The sequence below is a fragment of the Peromyscus eremicus genome, chromosome 6, assembly GCF_949786415.1.
Source record: "Peromyscus eremicus chromosome 6, PerEre_H2_v1, whole genome shotgun sequence".
Taxonomy (NCBI): Eukaryota; Metazoa; Chordata; class Mammalia; order Rodentia; family Cricetidae; genus Peromyscus; species Peromyscus eremicus.
The window spans coordinates 92,763,158-92,785,908 of record NC_081421.1 but is presented as its reverse complement, the minus strand read 5'-3'; the positions used below and the strand labels follow the sequence as shown (position 1 = coordinate 92,785,908).

At 43.0% G+C, this 22,751-nt stretch overlaps 1 protein-coding gene across 1 annotated transcript in view; it reads left to right on the top strand.

Moving 5' to 3' along the window:
- The window catches only part of Tlcd4 (TLC domain containing 4), a 32,112-nt gene that overhangs the window by 9,066 nt on the left and 295 nt on the right, over positions 1-22,751 (top strand). The window contains exons 2-5 of the mRNA XM_059266611.1: positions 15,199-15,364; positions 18,234-18,323; positions 20,944-21,002; positions 22,453-22,547. Coding sequence (XP_059122594.1) covers positions 15,210-15,364; positions 18,234-18,323; positions 20,944-21,002; positions 22,453-22,547 — 399 coding nt within the window. The 5' untranslated portion in view covers positions 15,199-15,209. The remainder of the gene's footprint in view (positions 1-15,198; positions 15,365-18,233; positions 18,324-20,943; positions 21,003-22,452; positions 22,548-22,751) is intronic.

The window sequence follows — 22,751 nt, the reverse complement described above, 5'->3', positions numbered from 1 at the left end:
GGCCTGTTGATTTGGAGGTGAGAAGAACTTTCAGCTCTTTAGGTTCTGACTTCCTGGGAAGCCTGGCAGGTATCCCAATTCTGCCCCCCCCACCTTAAAAATAGAACAAACTATGGAGGAGGGAGTGTGTGTTGTCCAGTCTTCCCTTGATTTCACCGTGTTGGCAGAGGGCCAGAAGATGTTCTAAGCCAAACAGCTCCTGCCGGGATCTCTCTCCGGGAAGGGAAGGGCACTGATTTGAAAATAAGCGTATCAGAAGCTGGGAAGAAAAAGATGGCTGAGAGCCTTCCAGTTGATGCTGGGCCACCTGGGCCTTTAGTGTCAGGACCCTGACAGCGTGGACTCCTAAGACTGGGGTCTTGTGCTGCATTGGAAATGTTCATTTTATTAATGACAGGCTCTCAAATGGTCCCAGCTTCCAAACCCATCCTTTTGATTTGTGCCAGCTCCCACAGTTAGTAGTGTGTGTGACTTCCCAACTGCTCTGGCCTCCTGGCTCTAGACGTTCTGGTTTATCCAAAATTCAGTGGCTGTAATCAGGAACTTGGAAGGTTAAAGTACAAAAGCTTCTTTATAAAAGGTTTTAAGTGGGGTGAGACAAGAGAAAGCAACGTTTATCACAGAAATCACATGTGCCGCCTGCACTCTGAGCCTGTGGGCCCTGGAAACTCAACTGATTTCCTCTGAGTAGATAGAATTCCTGGCAGTTGGAGGTGAGAAGCAGGGGCGCGGGGAGAACTGGTAAAGGGTCTTTTCCTGTGGGCAGTAAGTAGCCCCGTTACTTGTTAGACATTGTTGCAAGCAAAGTCAAAGTCCGGGGATAAATGCCTACTGCAAAGATAAATAAAGAGCAGGAAAAAATATGACAGAAGACAAACATTGATGTGCAATATGAATTATACTAGATTTCATTTATTTTTAAGATAAAAGCTAAAACATGAATCATGGGGAGGAAGGCAAGGAAGATTGTAGCTAGAGTTTTCCTGCCTGGCCCACAGTCAGGACAAATCTCTCTAACCTGCCATTCCCACAGCCGCTCAGACCTGACCAAGTAAACAGAGACTTATATTGCTTACAAACTGTATGGCCGTGGCAGGCTTCTTGCTAACTGTTCTTACAGCTTAAATTAATCCATTTCCATTAATCTATACCTTGCCACGTGGCTCGTGGCTTACCGGCATCTTCACACGCTGTTTGTCATCATGGCGGCTGGCAGTGTCTCTCTGACTCAGCCTTCCACTTCCCAGCTTTATTCTCCTCCTTGTCCCTCCTATACTTCCTGCCTGGCCACTGGCCAATCAGTGATTTATTTATTGACCAATCAGCAACACACTTGACATACAGACCATCCCACAGCAGAAGATGGAAAGTTCAAGGCCACCCTGGGCAACTTAGTGAGAGCCTTTCTCAAATAAAAGATAGAAAGAGGGCTGGAGATAGAGCGCAGTGTTAGAGGGCTTGCCTAGCACGTGAAGGCTCTAGGTTTAATCTTGAGTGCTGAAAACAAGCGAAAAACAGCAAAACTCCCAACTACAACAACAAAATACCCCAAACTAAAGCATGTAAAAAACTTCAAGGCCGTTGAGGAAAATATGAATACAGATTGTTAAAATCCCAATTAATAACCGCTGTAATAGAAAGGAAACCTGATCAGAGGGAACAGGGATTCTCAGGGAGAAACCAAGGATGGGGACCCCCCCCCCCTTGCCATATTGGACAACGTTGGCAGGGACTAATGGACTCTGAGAAGAATCTTCATCTGAAACCCTTTTCCTCTAAAATAAACTTCAGAAAGGAAGACCTCAAGATGGGTGTGCTGGCTCGTCCCTGAAATCTTAGCACTTGGGAAGCAGAGGCAGGAGGATTGCAGGGAATTCAAACCCTCTCCTTGAGTTGTTCCTGAGCTCTAGAGTCCCTGTCACCCTCTCCCCGCAAAAGAGTAATAAAAACAACAGTGGCCACAGAAACAGTCCACAGAGCAGAGAAAGAGTCCTAGAGGGCATTCAGACTAGGAGCAAAGAGACAAGATGATGTCAGATGAGGTGACATCTTTGGTTAAAGCGATTTTCAGTAGAGATAGGAATTGTTAAGAGTTCTCTGCCCTGTGGTGGCGAGGGTGGGGCCACCTGCAGTATAGACATTCTATGGGTGATCCACATAGAGCCTCAGTTAGGGAATTGATTTCATTTCCTTCCTGTCCTGGGATCGGGAGGAAAAGACAAGCCAGTTAGAAATGTACAAATGTATAGCATGTATACATATGATGGATATCTTATGCTTTATCATCATCTAAACAACTGTTAAGCATCAGTTGCCATAAGGTCTGTAGCAGGCAGAATTGAAGAGTTTGTTTTCAACTTAAATTCTGTTACATGATGCTGGGGGCAGAAAGGTTGGAACATTATTACCAGACTTAGGGGGTCACAGCCTACACTCCAACATGCCAAGTTTGGCTCAGTAAGCCAACTAAAGGAGCCAAATTAATAGTGGAAAGCAGAAGTTTCTTTTTTTTTCAGCGTGACCACATTGGGAAGAGGGCCAGAGAGATCCCTTGAGCTCCCCGGTCCATCTGCAGGAGGTCCTGAGGTGAGGGTAGGGCTTAAATAGCAAGAGCAGTCCCCCAAGGCGTGGTCTCTGGCCCACCATTGTCTGAGCAAAGTCTTCCCTGGAAGGTCATCTTCTCCCCAAGTTGTAACTCTCCTAGAGACAGGTTCCTCCTCTAAATACACACAGGGCATCCTCCATTTCCTGTCTGCAGGAGAGGAAGCACTAATTTCTTGGATTCATTCCTTAAACAGTCGGATTAGCTGAAGAAGAGAGTCCCTGACTCTTTAGAATATATTTATTCCTGCCAGGCAGGTCAGTTACAGGATTGTCCTGTGAAGTCACACACAGACCATGAAATACACATACTAAATACACACTCACACACACACACACACACACACACACACACACACACACACACACACGGCTATTAGAGGGTTTTTATGGATTGTCTGCTGTTCCTATGCCCTGCAGACTTTAACAGCCATGATGATGGTTCTTGAACTTGATGCTCAGGAAATAAAAGGGAGACATGCTTGATGAACGTAATTCTCCTAACTTTTTCATGTAACTGTCAAGTCATAATTTAAAAATAATAAAACAAGGAGTTAAGAGAAATCCCTTAACTGTTAAGAGCACTGTCTGTTCTTCCAGAGGACCCAGGTTTGACTCCTAGCACTTAAATGTTGGCTCACACCTGTTCCTAACTCTAGTTCAAGGGGATTGGATGTCCTTTCCTGATTTCCTTGGGCATTCAGCATATATGTGATGCACAGATACTGGCAAAACCTCTATTAAACATAAAGTAATAAAACAGTCCAGGGCTGGTGGCACACATCAGTAATCCTAGTTCCTTGGGAGGCCAAAGCCAGAATATGAGTTCAAGGCCAGCAAGGGCAACTCAGTGAGACCCTGTCCTTGTTAGGCATGTAGCTCGGTGGTAGAGCGGTTGTTTTGCATATGTGAGGCCCCAGATTCAACCCCAAATACCACATAAATGTTAAAAACTAAAACAAAAGGCAAAAACCAAAATCCTGTAACGGCAGTTAGCTGAGATGTTTGTGGGCATTTGCCTAAATGCTTGCCAGTTTCTACATGGGTGAAAAGTTCCAAGTGTGGTGTGATGGTGTGGTGTAAAGAAATTGTAAAACCTGTGATCAATTATGGACATTTTGTCAGCATTTGGACAGATCCTGCAATGGCCAGGAGCCTCTACTCAGCTTTCAGTAGGTTTCTAGTTTGTTGGGCTTGGTAGTTAGCTATCTTCTGTTCATTTGCATGTTCATCTACAAATGACTTACAGTTTGCAGATAAGAGATTTAATTAGGTCCTACAGTGTTAGGCCCATGAGAATGGTCAATGACTCTACATTAATAATCAGGCAGTTGCTAAGACTTTAAAACTAGAGTGCAGATTGTTAAATGTTTTTGAATGCATGACACATGTTGGATGGAGGGAATTAAAGATGGAAAAGTATTGTAGCAGCATTAATTCATCTATATTGGCAGTCTGCTTTTGGACACATTTAGAAATGAGATCCTTTCAAAGTCAACATACATTTATGCTGTAGTAGCTGGGTTGTCGATTTAGAAAATATATGGTAATTGATGAAGTACTCGCAGAATAGAAATCACTGACCAGAACAGGAATGTCTGCCGACATGGATGAGAGGGCCTCATGAACCCCAACCCTTCGTGAGGAGCTGTTGACAGTTGGCGGCTGCTGGGGTGTTAGTTTTCTTTAGGGGTGTGTGGTTTTGGAAGAACATTGGTAGGTTGATCAGTATGTGGGCTGCACAATTGGGCTCTGTGGGTTATTAAAAAAAAAAGAACATGAAGTTGGGAGTGGGCTGCACAAACACATATATATGGGGGGATCTAGGAATATCTAGTCCTAGATATATCTAGAGGTGGAGAGGAGGTGCATATGAGAGAAATATGTATATGAGCATGAAATTGTCAAAGAATAAATAAAAGTAAACAATGAAAGGAACAAAAGGAATATGAATGTCATTATTAAGAGACATTGAGCACATGCTGTGTGCTTATGGCAGACCATACGTTAGATGTGGTGAGGGAAGCGTGGCCAGCCTTCCGTCCTTATGGCACACACATTTGTCTGAGTTGCAGCTATAAAGGACTGTTGACAAAGTTCAGAGAAGCCTTCCATGAGGAATTGAGGGTTGTCCTGTTGCTGAAGAGCCATGGAGTAAAATTGGGAGTGTGGGAGCAAGATTGGGAGTTGGGGAATAGGATGTGCGAAGGCCTTATGGAGGGAGAAGGGAACCCTGAGTCTTTAATAACAGCAACAAGGTCATACAGTTGGAGAAGCAGCAAGTGAGGCCAAGTGCCAGATGAGCCTGGAGAAGGCAGAGTCTTCCTCAGGAGAGCCTTGGGAAATAAGGATTTTGATGATAGGCTTAGAGGTGACATAATTGGAGATGCTCTTACAGAAGATTCCCCTGAGCCTTCCAGTCCTTCACAGTAAGGAGACCAGTGTGGACACATGCCAGAAAAAGGGAGGAGGTAGCCAGAGGGAGAGAGAGAGGTCTTCTTGAAAGCTATTTAAGGAGTAAATCCATAGGACTTCATGGTAGTTGGGGTATGGTAGCATAATGGAAGGTGCTGGAAGCAGGGGACACCGAGATGTAGTAAGGGCAAGTAGAAGCTAGCTCTGTGTACCTCAGGAATCACAGGCCGGAGGGGTGGGGGCAAGTTAGAGGGAAGGAGGCCAAGTCGCTTAGAAAATTCCCTTATGTAATGGCCGGGTAGGGAAGCGCGGGGTTGGGAGGACACAGAACACAGTTTGCAGGAGGATCAGTCGGGAAGTCTGATGTTGCTGGGAGATGAGGTGGCACACAAGCTGAGTCCCTGTCGATCTAATCACTAGCAGCGGCTGGCTGGCTGGCGTCAGAGAGTGATGAGGATGGGATAAGGATGGCCAGGGTTGAAAAGTGAGATGGGAATGATGGCAAGTGTACCTGCGGAAGAAGGGACAGGCCTTTCTAGAACCTCGTAAAGGGCTGGGTGGAGCAAGAGAATGCTAGCGGGGAAGGGGAGGGAAGCGAGAGAGGACACTGAAGAAAGGGACAGCGATTGTGGTAGGTACACGTCTCACCGCTGTGTCGGACACCGGCACAAGCCCAAAACTTGAGAGGACAGTCCGTCCTGATCAGAAAGGCACGGAGGCAGAAGCATGAAGGACCTGGTTACACCGCGCCCATGGTCAGGAAGTAGGAGAAAGGGAAAATGAGCCCCGTGGTGTAGTGAGGAGGGAGTTTAAAGTTGCAGACCAGGCGAGCGAAGATAATGTGTTAGATTGGCATGATTAAAGAGACTGCCTGCTCTGCAGCCAGACCGGAGGAGAGGTGCCCTGAGGGCCAGAGCTCCACCCTTGGAAGGCTCTGTCTTGTGCAAACCCAAACTCATTTGCAAAGAGATGAGTGCTGGTGCTCAGCTCACTTTCTCCTTTTATGCAGTAAACGGTGTAGTCCACATTTAAGGTGGTTCTTCCCACCTTAATTAACCTGGTCTACAGATTTCCTCAGATATGCCTAGAGGTTTATCTTCAAGGTGATTCTAGATCCTGTCAGGTTGACAATATTCATTCCCGGAATCAAAGAAGAGGCAATGGATCTGTTGGCATCTGTTTTTTACTGGGGATTTGAACTTTTCACAAAGCTAATATAGGGCCCACATGACAGTTTGGTGGATAAAGGCACCTGCTACCAAGCCTGAGGACCTACCAGACTCTGAGTCCCAGGATCCACAGGGTGGAAGGAGAGAAATGATTTCTCTGCAAGGTGTCCTCTGACCTCTACTCATGTGTGTTATGTGTGTGCCCATATACATTTACACACGAAATAAATTAAAATGTAAAGAAAAGAAAAGCTACACTAGCCAGTTGAGGAGGAGGATATGCCGAGGAGGCCTGAAGGGTTGCCTCTGAAGCGCTCTGCTGGAAGAGGCAGGCTCCAGGTAGGCAGACAGGGAGGGCAGATGATGCAAGTGTTTGTGTGCTTGGCAACGGATCCTGAAGATTTTCATAGCTTGGACTCTTCTTTTTGTGCAGAAGGCTGGGGTTATCTGTTGTAATGGGAGGAGACAGCTAGAGGTTTGGAGTTCTACTGTGAAACATGAGATTAGTAGGCCAAGGCAGTGTGTTTATAGAGCAGGGTAGTCTAGAGGACTGCTTGGGCCTTGTATCATTTCATGGTCACTAATTTCGATCCCTTCTGGCATGTGGTTGCTGTGTTAGTTCCTTTTCTGTGCTGTGATAAAATAACATGACTAAGGCGCCTTATTATAGGAGAAAAGAGTTTAGTTCGGCTTATTGTCCCAGAGGGTTACAGTCCGTAATGGTGAGGACAGCATGGCGGCAGGCATTGGCCGTGGTAACTGGAACAGAATGCCAGAGCTAACATTGTGAACCGCAGACATGAGGCAGAGGGGGAACTCAAATGGGCAACCCCTGAAAGCCTGCCCCTAGTGACAGACTTCCTCCAGCAAGGTCACACCTCCTAAACCTCCACAAACAGAGCCGCCAACTGGGGATCAAGTGTTCAAATGCCAGAGGCTTTGAGGGACGTTTCTTGTTCAGACCACCACCGTGGCCTTCAACAGTGCTGTCTGTCATTTGGGACTCATTGCTGAGTAAATAACTGGACATATGCAGAGTTTGGACTTTGCCAGCCACTGACAAGGGAGTTATACGGTGTTAGTAAGGTTGTTACTGAAATGATGGACTCCCAAGTGTATCCACTGTCCATTGTACAGCCCACTAGAAAACCAGAAACTTAATTAAAACACTAAGGTGGGGTGTTTGTGGTAGTTTTTGGTTTGTAACTCAGTTGTGTGGTTCTCAGTTACACACTGATGACAACATCATGATGTGTTGGAATGTCAAAAGACAAGTTAATAAAGGTACAAGGGCTCATGGGGTAAAGGAACAATGAGTGATCAGAGGATTTGAAAGTGTCATTCAGAACAGTCTCGAAGGAAAGGAAGCTGAGGTCAACAAAGACAACACTTCAACACTGTTTTGGAGGCATAACATGATGGTGAAGTCTGGAGTCTGCATGGCTGAGATGGCACAGAAGGGCTATTCCAGGTGAACTTCAAGAACTCAGTGTCAAAGCTGCTGGGCTGTCTAGATGGACAGGAAGTTACTCAAGATGATGACAGGCTTAAGGACGCCAGTGAGCTGGGGCCAGTGTCTCTGTGTGGCAGCAAGTACATAGGTCAGAAGATGATACAGATGAGAGAGGGTGGGTGGCATGGGTCCTTGGTAAAACCAAAAGGAATATAGAGAGGCGGGAATAGAGGAGGAAGGTCTGAAGGAGAGACCGTGAGCAAAGAAGGGACTTGGACCATATCTCAGTAAAGTGTGAGATCAGACTGCACTGAGAGCTGTAGGAGAAGAGGATGTCTTCAGGGTGCTGGGAAGAGATGCCAAGGGTGTGGTGCTGCAGTCTGGGTATGGAGCAGCAGTTCTAGGGAGCGTGTGGATGGGCTGGCTCTGGTGGCTAGAAGGAATTGTGGGAGCACGGTAAAGATACTGCAGTGGATGCTGTTGACAGTTTTAGTGTGGGCTGATAAAAACGGGGATGAGTTCAGGTCCAGGTGTGGTTGACAGTGGCTCTTACCTCTTGGCCGGAGTGACACCAGGCCCAGGTCCAGGTGTGGTTGACAGAGACTCTTACCTCTTGGCCAGAGTGACACCAGACCCCTACATTTCCTTTTCTCTAGGCTGATGGACAGTGGTGGAAGCAGAAGCTGCTGAGTGGGACCCGTATGCTCAGTCTTGTTCTTAGCACCGTAAAGAGCATAATTATTCGCCCATGAGAGCCATGCAAGGTTTGCTGTTGTGTCCAGTATGAGATGAGGAAACCGAGATTCAGTTAAGACGAGTTCAGTAGTTTGGTCAGGGTCACACAGCTGCCAACTGTGCCAGGGTAGCAGGCGTCTGTCAACCACCATGCCTGGTTTAATATGGTGCTAGGTTGAGAAAACAAAGCTTCACTCATGCTAGGGAAGACCCCTAACCCACTGAGCTCCACTCCCAGTTCTTCTCAAGTCCTTTTTGAGAACTCTCATTCCGGAGCCCATTAACTCTTCACAGTGTGGTATGTTTCTGAAGACCACTGCTTTAACAGTTCTTTACTGTGTGATTACTGAGTAAAAGGTACTCAGACTCATACTTTGATGGAAAGGTGAATTCTTCCCTGCCTGATCGTGAGTCTGAGATTTGTTTCCTTGGGCATGATTTATTTATTATACTGTTATCTCTCATTGATTTGTGCCACTTAAAATATTAAGACTCTCTCTCACTCTCTCCCCTTGGTTTCTTAAGTGTACCTAACCATATTTTTCCTTTGTGACTGGGAGTCATCGTGTCAACTAGGAGAGAGACCCAGTTCTTTGTATGACCTGGTGTATATACCGTCTTCACTGCTGTTTGTTCTGTGTCGATTAAGTCATTAGCAGATAGATGTTTGTCAAAATGGACTCACTGAAATGACCCCAAGGGTTACTTCTTATAGGTTTACATCCAGCTTTTAGGTTTTAGCCAGCTCAGGATTCACCAAGTTTTGCTAGCCAGTCACATTTTTTTTTTTTTTTTCAAGTTAGCCATCAGTCCATCCTGAGAAGCGTTTGGAACGTTGCTGGAATCAAGTTGTCCTTCCTTCATTTGACATCCTCTAGGCCCTTAGGAGTTGCTGTTTGGTCACTTGTGGGGGTAACACCGGAAGGCATCAGGGATGGCTGACCTGATGTAGGTTGGGAAATGGGAAGTAGGATAGTGCTGTCCACTGAGCTGTGTAGCCGTGCAGATAGGGCTGCTTTAGGCTAGTTCATTTTGGGCCAGACAGGGGCTTGGGACCTGTGTGATCCCATGTGGAACCACCCAGCGCTGGTGCAATAGGGAGTGAGTGCTGGAGCTGTACATAAGGAGAGTTGTATTAGGAGTGAGGAATGCATAACCAAGCAGAGTCTAGTGTACAGAGAGACGGTTCAGGGTGGAACGAGGCAGTGAACAATGTCGAGAGTTCATGCCAAGTATCCTTCATTTGCTTGTGAAATGGGAAAAAAAAATACGTCTAACAGAAGAGAGGCACAACTGGAGATTTGCTGGTGGATGTATCTGGAATAAATGTGGGAAACAGGGAAGGGAGCTAGCTAGGGATGGAGAAGGAATGCTAAGCATGAGTGGGGCATTGTTCTCAGCTTCCTTCTGCCCTGCTGGTCTTAAAGACAAACACACAGCCCTATCCCAGGCCCCTTTAAGGGTTTTTTTTACCACTAAATGTCGTGGCAGTGATTCCTACTTGTTGTTATGTCTGCGTGGAAACGGCTTTAGTGATTCAAACATGTTCCCTCAGGAATCCCCGCACTTACAAGTGAACACTGAACTGAGGGAATGAGAGTCGGAGTTGTGGGGGTAAGTGGCTGGTTCTACACACTCAGTGGAGCTAAGCTGTTTGAGCTTCAGCTGCAGAGCGTCCGGTTGGTGTTTAAATAAAGGGGGAAGTATTGGCCCGGCTCTTGCCTGCTAAGGTGCTTACCAGACAAACAGGAGGACCTAAGTTTGATTTTCAGAACCCATGAGTAAAGAGGGGGAAAAAAAGGAGGCAGTTCTGGGAGTCAAGAGACAGGCAGATCCCCGAGGCTCACTATCTAGCTAGTATAGATTACTTGGGCTAGCTCCAGGCCAATGAGACAGCATGTCTCAAAAACCAAAACCAAACCAAACCAAACCAAACAAATGAAAGACAGGGTAGATGGCTCCTGAGGACTGACCCCAAAAGTTGTCTTCTGGCCTCTGCACACCTACATGCCCACACACATATATACACAAAGAGAATGTCTCTCTCTTTTTTTTTTTTTTTTTTTTTATCAGCCTCTCTTTTATTCAAGTTGTTCAAGCAGAACCTCCAACTCACTCCAGGGAGCTCCATCTCTCCAGACCCCGCCCTTAGAGGATCTCCAACAAGGAAAAGCTGCCAAAAGCCCAGTTCCCCATTCTCAGCAGTGGTGGCGGGCTGGCAGATCCTCCCCGGAAGCTGCCAGCAGCCCACGACCCCGTCTAAAAGTGCACCATAATGGGGCAGAAACCCAGCTTGTGTCAGACACTGTCAAAGTGCACCATAATGGGGCAGAAACTCAGCTTGTGTCAGACACTGTCACCCAGCACCTATAGGGTATTTAAGCACCCTGCCTTAGATCGGCCATGTGGTTTTCTTCTGCCCCTTCTCCTGCCTCCATCTCTGGGGACTTGGGGGGCCACCCATGAGCTGCTTTGCCCAAATAAATCTGGTCTTTTACTTTTTCAATTCGGCTTGATCTGGCTTACTGCGTCATCGTCGTCGGAGAAACCTGTTATTGGGATACAGAAAACCTGTTATCTTGGTGCCGAAACCCGGGTCAAGTCTTTGGATACCATTTGATATCTCTTCACTGTGCACAATCTCTGCTAGGTATTAATTTCTAGTGATCAAGGAGCATCCCATAGCACCCTGAACTTTAGGATTCTTGATAGATATCCTTGTCTTGCTACTGACTCACAAATGTCCCCCATTTAGCACTCCAAACACCAACCCCAAGCCTGGAATGTAGCTGACAAGTGACAAATGTAGGATGTATTGTTAGGGCCATGCCTCCAGAAATGAGAGTAAATGTCCTTCTGCAGCAGGAGGGCTTTTGTAGTGAGGAGAGAGGTCTAGGCTTGTTCTTGACCTAAGACACAGTTCCTGAAAGTTTGTGCCATCTTGTGGGAAAAGGACCAGCAAGCATCATTATACTCAGCAAGACAGTGGAAGTTTCTTTAGTGTCCACAATTCCTGTGAATCAAGACAGCTAATTATATGGTAGAATTCATGTCTTAAGTCTCGTTCATTTCTCGTATCTTTTCAGCTGCTTTTTTCTAGGACAGGTCCCACTAGGATGGCTTCCTAGCTTCCTACCAGATGCTGGCCACATGGAGAGGTGCATGAATGAGGCTTAATGCTTCTCCACTCTCTCTGTGATCGCCTATGCTTAGTGATTGCCAAGTCTGCAAAGGCCCTTTATCTAGGCTAATATTAGGCATCATTTGCTCTGTCCCGTTTTACCATTCCATCGTCTGATTCAGGCACCTGAAGTGAACGAACAAGGCAATTACTTCTACCAAGAGGCCTTAGTTTTTTTTGGGGGGGACATTTGTAATAATCTCTAGATGAGTCCTCGATTTGGCATAACTGATTAAGCAAGCAGCTGCATATTAAGAAGCAGAGCTGAGAGAGAGTACAACAATTTAATTAGCTTCTGTCTGCTGAGCCTTTAATAGAAGTCACAGCTTGAATATATGGTGCTCTTTGTTTAGTTATAAATGAAACTTTTTTTTTTTGGCAAAGAAATACTCTCCATCATATAACCCAAGAAAAAAGAAAATAGGTCTGTTGAAAATATAAAATATTGGGGGTTGGAGATGACTCATCAGTTAAAAGCACTTATCCTTGCAGAGGACCTGGATTCTAATCTCAGCACCCACCTGAGGACTGACAGCCATCCATAACTCTAACACCAGGAGATCCGATGCCATCTTCTGGTCTCTGCAGACACCAGGGATGCACTGAGTGTGTGTACTTGCAGGGAAACTACTAATACACATAAAATAATAAATCTTTAAAAAGATATAGCATATCATTCACTGTAACAAGTAATTCACAAAATCTAAGACTTGAGGGGAATAATTGTTTTTAAATATTATATGTATTCAATGTGTGTCTCTGTGTGTGTTTCTATGCAGAGGACAAGCTATGGGAGTTAATGTCTCTCTTGATACCATGTGGATCCTAGGGGTAGAACTTGGTTGCCAGGTTTGGTGACAAGTACCTTGACCCACCGAGTCACCTTTTGAGCCCATACTACATTCTCTCTTTCTTCCTTTTTTTCTCTTCTCTTTGTTTTGTTTTGTTTCTTTTGAGACAGGGTCTTGTTGTATAGACCAGGTGGCCTTGAACTCACAGAAATCTAGCCATCCCTGCCTCCCTAGTGCTGGGATTAGAGGCATTGCCACTGGGAATAAAGGCATGCATTTTCACTCTTGGCCCCATAATGCATTTCTTGATGGTGGATTGTTAGAATGCCTTATTTAGTGTATTATTAGTTAATTAATAATTCACAAACCTGGTGATGTGTGGTAAGTTTTATAACAACTTTCAGGAAACATTCAAGAAATGCTTGTGTATACATTGAATTTTAATGAAGTCTGTCAGCAGCCCATGCTCCAGGACCAGCGTCCCAAGCCTTCAACAAATCACCCTCACAAATGTGCTCAGAGCAGTGCTTCCCACCCTCCCTAATGCTGTGATCCTTCAGTACATTTCCTCGTGTTGTGCTGACCCCCAACCATAATATTACTTTGTTGCTACTTCCTAACTATAATTTTCTACTATTATGAATCATAATGTAAATATCTGATGTGCAGGATGCCTGATGTGCAAACCCCAAAGGGGTCGTGACCTACATATTGAGAACCACTGGCTTAGACTCTCAGAACCTTCTGGTTCCTGATTCCATTTTCTTTAATTAGCCCTCCACCTGGCTGCCAGGTTTGCGCTTGCTTTGCCTTTAGAAAGGCACTTTTCCTTTCTTACGTCACACATAATCAAGTACTAACACACTTAGTTGATGTACAAAGCTTACTTTTATGTATTATTTGGTTAATAGTAAGCCTAAGCTAAAAGGCCACAAATTAATTTTTCTAATGCCCAGTATACACACATTGAAATAAAAAAATATAAAAAGTAAGTGAGCAATAAAGTTAATGGAGTCTTACAGAGAAGAATTGCAATATCAATTTTACCAAGCATACACTCAGAGAGAGAGGTAGTGATGGGGGGGGTATAATTCATTACAGACATGAATTCTGTCAGAAGGAGCCCCGTGGGAGACCGATTCAAATTATGATGTCCTGGTTGGCAGGGGATGAAGTGGGGTTATTGCTAGCTCAGGCAATGACTTGGTTTTTCTCTGGTGAACTGGCTTCAGTAAGTGACTTTATTTCTTCAAATTAGGAGCTGGAAGATGTGTATTGATTCATTTTCCTCTCATCTGAGGACCGGCCCAGTCAAAGATAGGAACACTCTACTACTGGATAAGAGCAGATGCCACAGCTCTTTGGGGGCTGAATGTAACTAAGATTTTTTTTTTTCTCCCTGCGAGACAGGGTCTCAGGAAAAGATATGGCTATATGGTTCTGGCTCCTGGATCTCACTATGTAGATCAGGCTGGCCTCAAAATTATTGTTATCTACCTGCTTCTGCCTCCCGAGGGCTGGGATTGAAGACCTGTGCCACTCGAGGGCTGGGATTGAAGACCTGTGCCACTACGCCTGGCCTGAAGATTTGTTTTTAGGAGCCAAATAAAAGTTCAGCCCAGCAACATAGGAAACCTACTTCAAGTGTGTGTGTGTGTGTGTGTGTGTGTGTGTGCTATTCTTTTCACTAACTGTCCTTAAAACCCAAAGCTCTTTTTTTTTTTAAGTATGATAAAAAAGTTTCTGTAAAAGAGACAAAAAAGCTATGGGAGTTTTTTGGTCTAAGGAAAAATGTTAACATTACCAGTAACTTAAAGTCACAGTGATGTGATTTTTTTTTTTTTAAAGATTTATTTGATTTTTAGATGTGTGTATGCTTGTGGGCTTGTGTATGGTAGTGCAGTATCTGTGGAGGCCACAAGAGGGTGGTAGATTCTGTGGACCTGAAATGACAGGAGGTTGAAAGTCACTGGATGTGGGTGCTAAGCGTTACATCCCGGTCGTGTGCGGGAGTAGCGAGGGCTCATAACTGCTGAACCATCTCTCAGTCTCTATGGTTCTTTTTTTTTTTTAAATTTTTTTTTTTTTTTTTTTGGTTTTTCGAGACAGGGTTTCTCTGTGTAGCTTTGCGCCTTTCCTGGAACTCACTTGGTAGCCCAGGCTGGCCTCGAACTCACAGAGATCTGCCTGGCTCTGCCTCCCAAGTGCTGGGATTAAAGGCGTGCGCCACCACCGCCCGGCATCTATGGTTCTTTTTAATTACTTACTTCTTCTTAAAATGTATATTTTGTCTTCAACATTGTGTCGCATAAAAACAATCAGTTTTTAACTTTGTAATTTATTTTTTGTTTGTCGTTGTAGGCAATGTTCTATGATTTGGGGCTTAAATATTTCTTAGAAATTACCCGACCAACTCTCAATTTATAGATGAGAATATTGAGTCAAAGAGTAATCAATTTGTCTAAATAGAATTAAAACAATATTGTTAAAAGAATAATTTCAATTGCATCAATTGAAATTTCCTCTTAATGTTAAACTCCTAAGATTAGATAAGTTTGAATTGTGATGTTAAATCTTTTTTTTATGACATGGAGATCTTTAAGGTACTAGGGTACCTTTTAGGTACTTTAAAAAAGTTTTAAATAACAGATGTATGACACTTGACACACAGATGGTAAATGCGGAGAAACAGGAGGCTTGCAAATTCTTGGTTTATTGTCCTTAGATTGAAATTTTTCTTATGTTCTTATATGTGTATTAAAATACTGAAATAAATGTATACTTGTTAAGATCTTAAAAATATAGTAGGCTTATTGTGTGACAGTGACTTAGGGCCGTCCTTTCTCTTGACAGGTTGAAGAACTATGGAAGCCAAGCCCGGACTGGTCGTCGGCACTGTTTGTTGTAGCTTTGCCGTCTTTCAGGTTCTTTTCCATTTTGTAAGTTACTGGTTTTCAGCAAAAGTCTCTCCAGGTTATAATAGTCTTAGCATCGAGAAGAAGATTGAATGGAACTCAAGGTAAAGCCATGAAAACGTAATGGATTGATTTAAAAATAGTTTTATGAAGTAAGAAAGTCTTCCTTTAGGTTTTTAAAAAAGTTCAAGGTCAAAATTTTTGTGTGGTCTTGGGGCTAGAAGAAAGACAAGATGTCATACAAGGAAAGTCCGAGAATTCTGACATCAGAAGATGTTGGGGCTGGGGGTGGCTCAGTGGTTAAGAGCGGTGGCTGCTTTTCCAGAGGATCTGGGTTCAGTTCCCGGCACCCACATCCCAGTTCACACCTTCTGTAACTTCAGTCCCACAGGTTCTGACGCCTTCTTCGGACCTCCCAGGGCACTAGGCACGCATGCAAGCAAAACATCCATATACATAAAAGAAAAATGCTAGGGACAGTTTGGTTTTTTCACTTTTGAGGTAAATTTAGGAACATTTAGTAGACTCCAGCTGACTCTAGGAAGTTCTGGTTTGCGTCCTTCTCTGAAAAATTCACAACAACGAACATGTATTCTTTTGTGGTGATAATGAAAGAACATATTTCTTGGAGTTGTGAATAGCCCATGCAAGTTAGCCACATGCAATTTGATTGAATTTTACAGACTAGAGGGCAGAGTGTATAGTCTATACCCTATCATGAACTTCTAATTACAGTTTATAGCCTTCTAGATTTATCCTTTTTTTTTTTCAAATTTTTATTATTTTATGTAGTATGGGTGTTGTATGTATGCTTACATGTATGTCTGTGCACCACATGCTTCATGAGTGGCTGTGGAGGTCAGAAGGGGGTGCTGGATCCCCTGGAACTGGAGTTACAGATGGTTGCGAGCCTCCATGTGGGTGCTGGGAATTGAACTCCTATGCTGTGGAAGAGAAGCCAGTACTCTTAACCACTGAGCCATCCTTTCAGCCCATATCTCATTAAAAAAAAAAAAAAAAACCTCTTCTAATATTTGAAGATAGAAAGAATGGTGGGAAAGATGAGTGGGAGAGATAGAATTTCTGAGTAAATTTCAAACTCTTTTTCTTTTTGTTTCCCTTTCAATGTGGTTAGAATATGTAAAAGCTTTGAATCGTGTGTAGCTGCCAGCCAAAGAAATGGGGAGGGGGCAGAGAGATAGAGGCAGACATGAAAATGGAATTGGAAACTACTTTGCGTTACTCAGTCTCATCACCGTTCTGTGATGCAGGAAATTATAACATGTGAAACCAAGTTCTGCATTGAAGGAGGAGGCTGGCCTCATACAAGATTCATTTAGCTGTTCAAATAGCGTTTTCTCGTCTCTCTCTTTCCTGCTTCCTGCTCCAGCTTGTATACTTGGAACTTAGAGATGAAGAGTACAAAGGAGAGTTGGGCTGTTTTTAAAGTACATATTTATGTCTTAAAACTCAGCTTCCAGACTTGACATATGCTCCAAACAGCAGACAACTCTTTTTCGAAGTCTTTCCCTTTGGTGTTTCTTTTTAGCCACTGTAGGATCTACATTTTTGCTTTTCCAGGAATATGGTTTTAAAGAGATAAAAATTTCAAATGTTTACCAACAGCAGTTTCTGCAAGTGTAGACTTTTATTGTTGTTATTTTGCATTTTTGAGACAGAGGTTCATGTAGCCCAGGCTAGCCTGTAGCTCATTATGTAGCTCAGAATAACCTAATTTTCCTGCCTCCACCTCCCCAATGCTGTCCCGGCACTCAGCTGTAGAAGTGAAGAGTCTGGTACAGACTGATAGATAGTTTGGAGTGTCTGCTCAGGATATGGAGAGCTTTTGACTAAATCATCTGAGAGCGTTACCACACTTTTGCTTACCATTTAACCCCTGTTAACACTCAAGGCCTGGGTGACAGAAATAAAATTTAAAAATCAGATTTTATTTTACAAGAACAAACCTAAATGTTTGTATGCTTCCTGTATATTTGTATGTTTGTAGGCCCATACACCATTGCATGTGTGTAGATTTCAGGAGAGTCCCTCCCTCCACCACGTGGGTCCTCCAGAACTCAGGCTCAGCAGCAGGTGCTTTTTACCTGCGGACCCGTCCTGGGAGGGAGCTGAGAAGGAAACGTTTTTTGACATACGGTTACTAATCACTATTTAGGACTTCAGGAGAGGCCATGTTTTCCCCTCAGAGGATTTTGAACAGCTGCAGGAAGCCCTCTGTGTGGTGATTTAGATGCAGTGTTTGAATGCCTGGTGGTGGTGCAAGCTCTCTTCTGCAGCTGTCCTGCTGCGGATGGAACTTGGAGGTCGGAGGGTCGTGTGCCAGTTTAGGCAAGACTATCAACAGTGTCATCAAGTGTGTTTCCACTTTAGAACCTTAACACAGAGAAACGATTCCCCCAGAATTATAGAACTTGTTCACTTGAAAAGAAAGCTGTGGCCCTATGATTTCTAAATGACTACACTTATTATTATTACTATTATTATTATTATTATTATTATTATTACTGTGATGATGATGATGATGATGATGATGATGATGATGTTTCTTGAGAGAGTCTTACCATATAACTCTGACTGGCATAGAACTTGACACATAGACCAGGCTGGTCTCAAACTCACAGAGATCCATCTGCCTCTGCCTTCTGAATGCTGGGATTAAAGGCATGCACCACCACCCTGGCCCTTAATTATTAAATATGAATGGTGCTGGGGATTGAACCTAGAACCTCATGCATGGTAGGCAAGTGCTCTGCTGCTGAGCCATGCCCCTGTCCCCTCTGGATGACAGTGTTTAGTCATCCTCAGATGTACGCTACTCCCACATTTCACTCTTTCATGTTTAACTTTTAATGCTTCAAGGTGTGAATTTTTCAGAATGGAAAATGTCTTAGAGAAAGAAGTCGTTTATTGCAAGGAATCTGAGATCTGTATGTATGTTCTGTTTCATTTCAGGGTAGTGTCTACGTGCCACTCTTTGCTGGTTGGGATTGTTGGCTTATACCTCTTCTTCTTTGATGAGCCTACCATAGTTGATCCACTCTGGTGAGCCGTTTCTTTCCCACTTATTCATTTTGATTTATGCTTTGCTATGAATTATTAATAACAGCCTCATCTGCATTACTTAAAAACATTGATTATCTTTGATGTATGCCTTATTGAAGTGCTTCTAGTCAGTCCTACTTCAGCCAACTGTATTAAAATGATTTTAGATGTGAACACAAATGGTGAGGGCCATTTTGCTTTCATATTGCAATTGCTCTCCAAAACAATGAGAGTATGATTAGTTGAGCAAAACCAAGTTACTACAAACACTGTTGTGAGCAAAACAGTGTTATCATGGAGCTAGGGCAGTCAGCTGGAGTAGTCACTAAAGACTTGCCTTTGAACTTGTGGGTGTCCTATTGTTTGCCATCAAAGAGTTGAAAAGAGACTTACATATGGCCATGCGAGAGGGATTAAAATCACACGAGAAACACTTATAAACATGATGACTGAGTACATGTAATAATCTAAGGTAACCATGAGGATGGCTCTTCCTGAAAACATTAAATATGGTTGCATTTGCAGAAATGTTGCCAATTTAGGAAGATTTAAGTTAGCTTCATGTCAGGGAGAGGCGTGTGGGAAGTACTGACGTGAGGTGACTGTGTTCTGTGGAATACAGGACAGTTTGGTTTTTTTTTTTTTTTTTTTTTGTTTTTTTTTTTTTTGTTTTTTCGAGACAGGGTTTCTCTGTGTAGCTTTGCGCCTTTCCTGGAACTCGCTTTGGAGACCAGGCTGGCCTCGAACTCACAGAGATCCGCCTGCCTCTGCCTCCCAGGTGCTGGGATTAAAGGCGTGCGCCACCACCGCCCGGCCAGAATACAGGACAGTTTAACCAGGTGTTTGGACGACCACCATGTGACTACACGGATACCACCCCTGCCATAAGTGTAAAATTATCCCTTTAGGATCATACTAGCTAGTTCATTTTCATTTTCATTAGGAATTTTTTTCCAAAGTGACTCAATTTAGCGTATTTTATACCTTGACCAGGTTTTTTATTCTTAATCTAAATAAATTGTAGCTTTAATTCCCCCATGTTAATTTTTTTCTAACGTGATTGTAAACAGAACCAGTCCTTTGAGAAGTACATTTTATTAAAGAGAGAGAGAGAGAGAGAGAGAGAGAGAGAGAGAGAGAGAGAGATGAGAGAGAGAGATGTGGCTCCTTGGTCAAGTTTGGCCTTGGTGAACTTTAACCTAATGTAAATTTTGCTGGTTTTTCCGTTGATTCTGTGATTTATTCCGGGTCTAATTTTCCTGGATTGCATTTACAGGTCAAAATGTAAGAAGAAAATGTGACTTTTCTTCTGCATTTCCATTTTAGTTCAACTATTAACAGTTTTATTTTGTGTTAATTTTAAAGTGATACATATTATAAATCATATGAAGGGTGGCTGGAGCAAATATGTGTCATCCTAGGCTAGTGCCCAAGCCTGGCAACCCGAGTTTAAACCCTGGAACCACATAAAAGGTGGAAGGAAAGAGCAGACTCCTGAAAGTTGTCCTCTGACCTGCACACACACACACACACACACACACACACACACACACACACACACAGAGTAGCATGTGCATGCCTATACTCATAGATGTCATATACATATGCACAACACACATATACTACTAATAATAAATGAAATAAAACATTTTAAAGTAAATTCATTATATTGATATGCATCTGTGACCCTGGTCACAACATCTGGTCAGATTGTCCTGTTTTGATCATATTCTCAGGTAATAGGCAAATCCCTCTCATCCTCAGTACAGTAATATTGATAGGACTGTATTGCTCAAAAAATCAGAGATGAAATAGATGATTTCTTCATTTACTTGAGTCCCTGATTCAAAGTAAGGAATTTTAAAAACTCAGCATATAAAATTCTATTTCAGTCCTTATATGAACAAATCATATGAAAACACATTTACAAGTCTATATGTATATGCATGTGTAAAAATTATGTCTATTTGTGCAGTCAGAAGTATTATCTTAACCTAACACTGTGCTTAGGTAGGTTTAGAATGGAGTCTAGAATTGTTATTGACCCACTCCCCACATAGGCCAGTGGGTCCTCAGGCGTCCTCCAAAAGCTCATTGAAACTGGTGGATTCTGCCTCTGCATTTAAAGCAAAAACACACTGTGTGTTGTGCCCATGGATTGAAGCTTCTGGAATAGTTCTAAGTACTCCAGAAAATATATAGGCTGCTCTTGACCATCCTTAGGAGTTCTGTTTTTTGACACTGCAAAACCCAGTGTTGGTGTTAGGTGGTTTCCTAGATTTCAGCCTAGTTTAAATGCCTACAATCAATGACTAATCATCAGGAAGATTCTAGAGGCTGACTTAGCCTCTGAGTAAACTCTGTGGGAAGGATGGGCAACAGGTCTGTGATTAGAACACAGACTGTGTTGGTTGGGTGTGCTGGTGTATCCTGTGATCCTACAGGGCAAGTGGAGACAAGACCTCAGGAAAGCTAGTGAAGGCTGGCCCTAGCAAGTTTGAGGCCAGCCTGAACCACATGAAGCCTTGTCTCAATAAATCAGATGAAAAAGAAAACTGTCCGAATGTTTAAGAAGATAATGTGGTGGGTTTTGTTTTGTTTTTGTTTTAAATATGTATAGGGGTGATTCAACGCTTGTGAAATTGAATATTGCAACTGCTTCAGGCTACCTCATTTCTGGTATGTGACAGCATTTTTTCATTGCTCGTTACTTGTTAAACATTCGTGGAGTGAGGCAAAGAATCTATTGTTGATGCTTTTGGCTTATTTGAAAATTAGCTTTAAGGATCTGTACAGGAAAAAATACAACCTTCAATGGTGGCAAGCCTGAAACTTACTTTTTGGCTTTCTAGATTAAGCAGGTACCACCATGTGGTGCTGTCGACCAAACCCGGGCCTTTATGCATGCTAGGCAGGCACTCTACAGAGCTGACTCCTCAGCAGTTCCAGGATCGTGTACAGAATAAAATTATTATTAAGACCCTCCTAAATAAGATAACAATTCATGAAACATTAATCACACAAAGTAAGGTCATCTCAGTCTCTACAGAATATGCCACAAAATGGTCATAGCTTGTGACCAAGGAAAGTGCAGCCAAAACATACAGGGAAAATGGATATATCGAAAGAAAGGTATTCACTGATATTCTTATTTTTCTGATAGTATTTAGTTTCTCTTTAAAATTTACAACTTGAGTCCTCTTTCAAAATGTTTATATCTAGTTTTGTGCTAGTAACGTTTGCTTTTAAAAATGAAATCTTTATGTCCTAGAGACTCTAATGCCACAAGTGTGAACCCTGAGTGGCCTTCAGTTTCCCAGTCTACGTTTGATGTTCAACCATTTGCTAAGGAAAATAATTGTGTTAATATTTTGAGCAGTTTCTATTTTGTTAAACTGAACTATTTTCTGAGTCATATGTAGACTGAGTCTCTTAACGAGAAATTGATGCCTTCCCTTTATTTGTAGACTTTATGAATAGTCATAGTTCTTGGTGGTTTTACTAGTTTTCCTTAATGATTATCTGTATCTTTTTTTTTTTTTTTCTGTTGAGGGCATGGTAAGGTAGTGTACGCCTGCAATCCCAGAATTGAAATAGGAAGATTAGGAGTTCCAGGTGAACCTCAGCTACATAGCAAATTAGAAGCTAGTTGAGCTACATGAGCTCTCTCGCAAAAATAAATGAATGAATGAATGAATAAGAAAAATTAGTATTTTAAATATGAAGGGATAATTTTGTACCTTTTACTGATATTTTACTTGTTTGCCTTGCTGTAGGACTAAAAATCAACAACTTAAACTTACGTTCAACTTACTTTTTGATTGATTATTTTTGTATTTTCACATGTTTAACTCTGGAAACAAGTTATTTGCTTATACTTCTAGCAGTTGTTAGTACTGTTGGGTATGGCTGGTGGATTCTGAGGCTGTGAAGCTTCCCCTAGTTTGACCTTTGTGGGGAGGGTGAGGCAGGTAAAGGGAGCGGAAATAGGTGGAGTTAGGGACTTGGAGGCTGAACTAAGCACTGTGACGTCAGAACGGACAGCCAGGGGTTAGTGGACAATGAGGTTAATACTCATAAAACCAAGCAGCTTTTTTCCAATGTGATATCTCATTCCTCTTTCTTGCAGATTTATTGATTATACTTTTGAATTGGAAAGTGATCGGCGACAAGTTTTTTGTAATTCACCATTGTACCGCTCTAACGGCATACTGCTTTGTATTGGTGAGTACCGGCATTCCCAGTAGCCTAGTTAGCAGACAAGGCTGGAGAGAGACGCTTAAGGTTAAACATAATTCTAAGCCTGTAAGTCTTTTTATTTGTTTGTTTGGAGACAGGTTCTCTCTGTGTAGTTCTGGCTGTCCTGGAACTCACTATGTAGACCAGGCAGACTTCAAACTCAAAGATCAGCCTGTGCCTCTGCCTCCT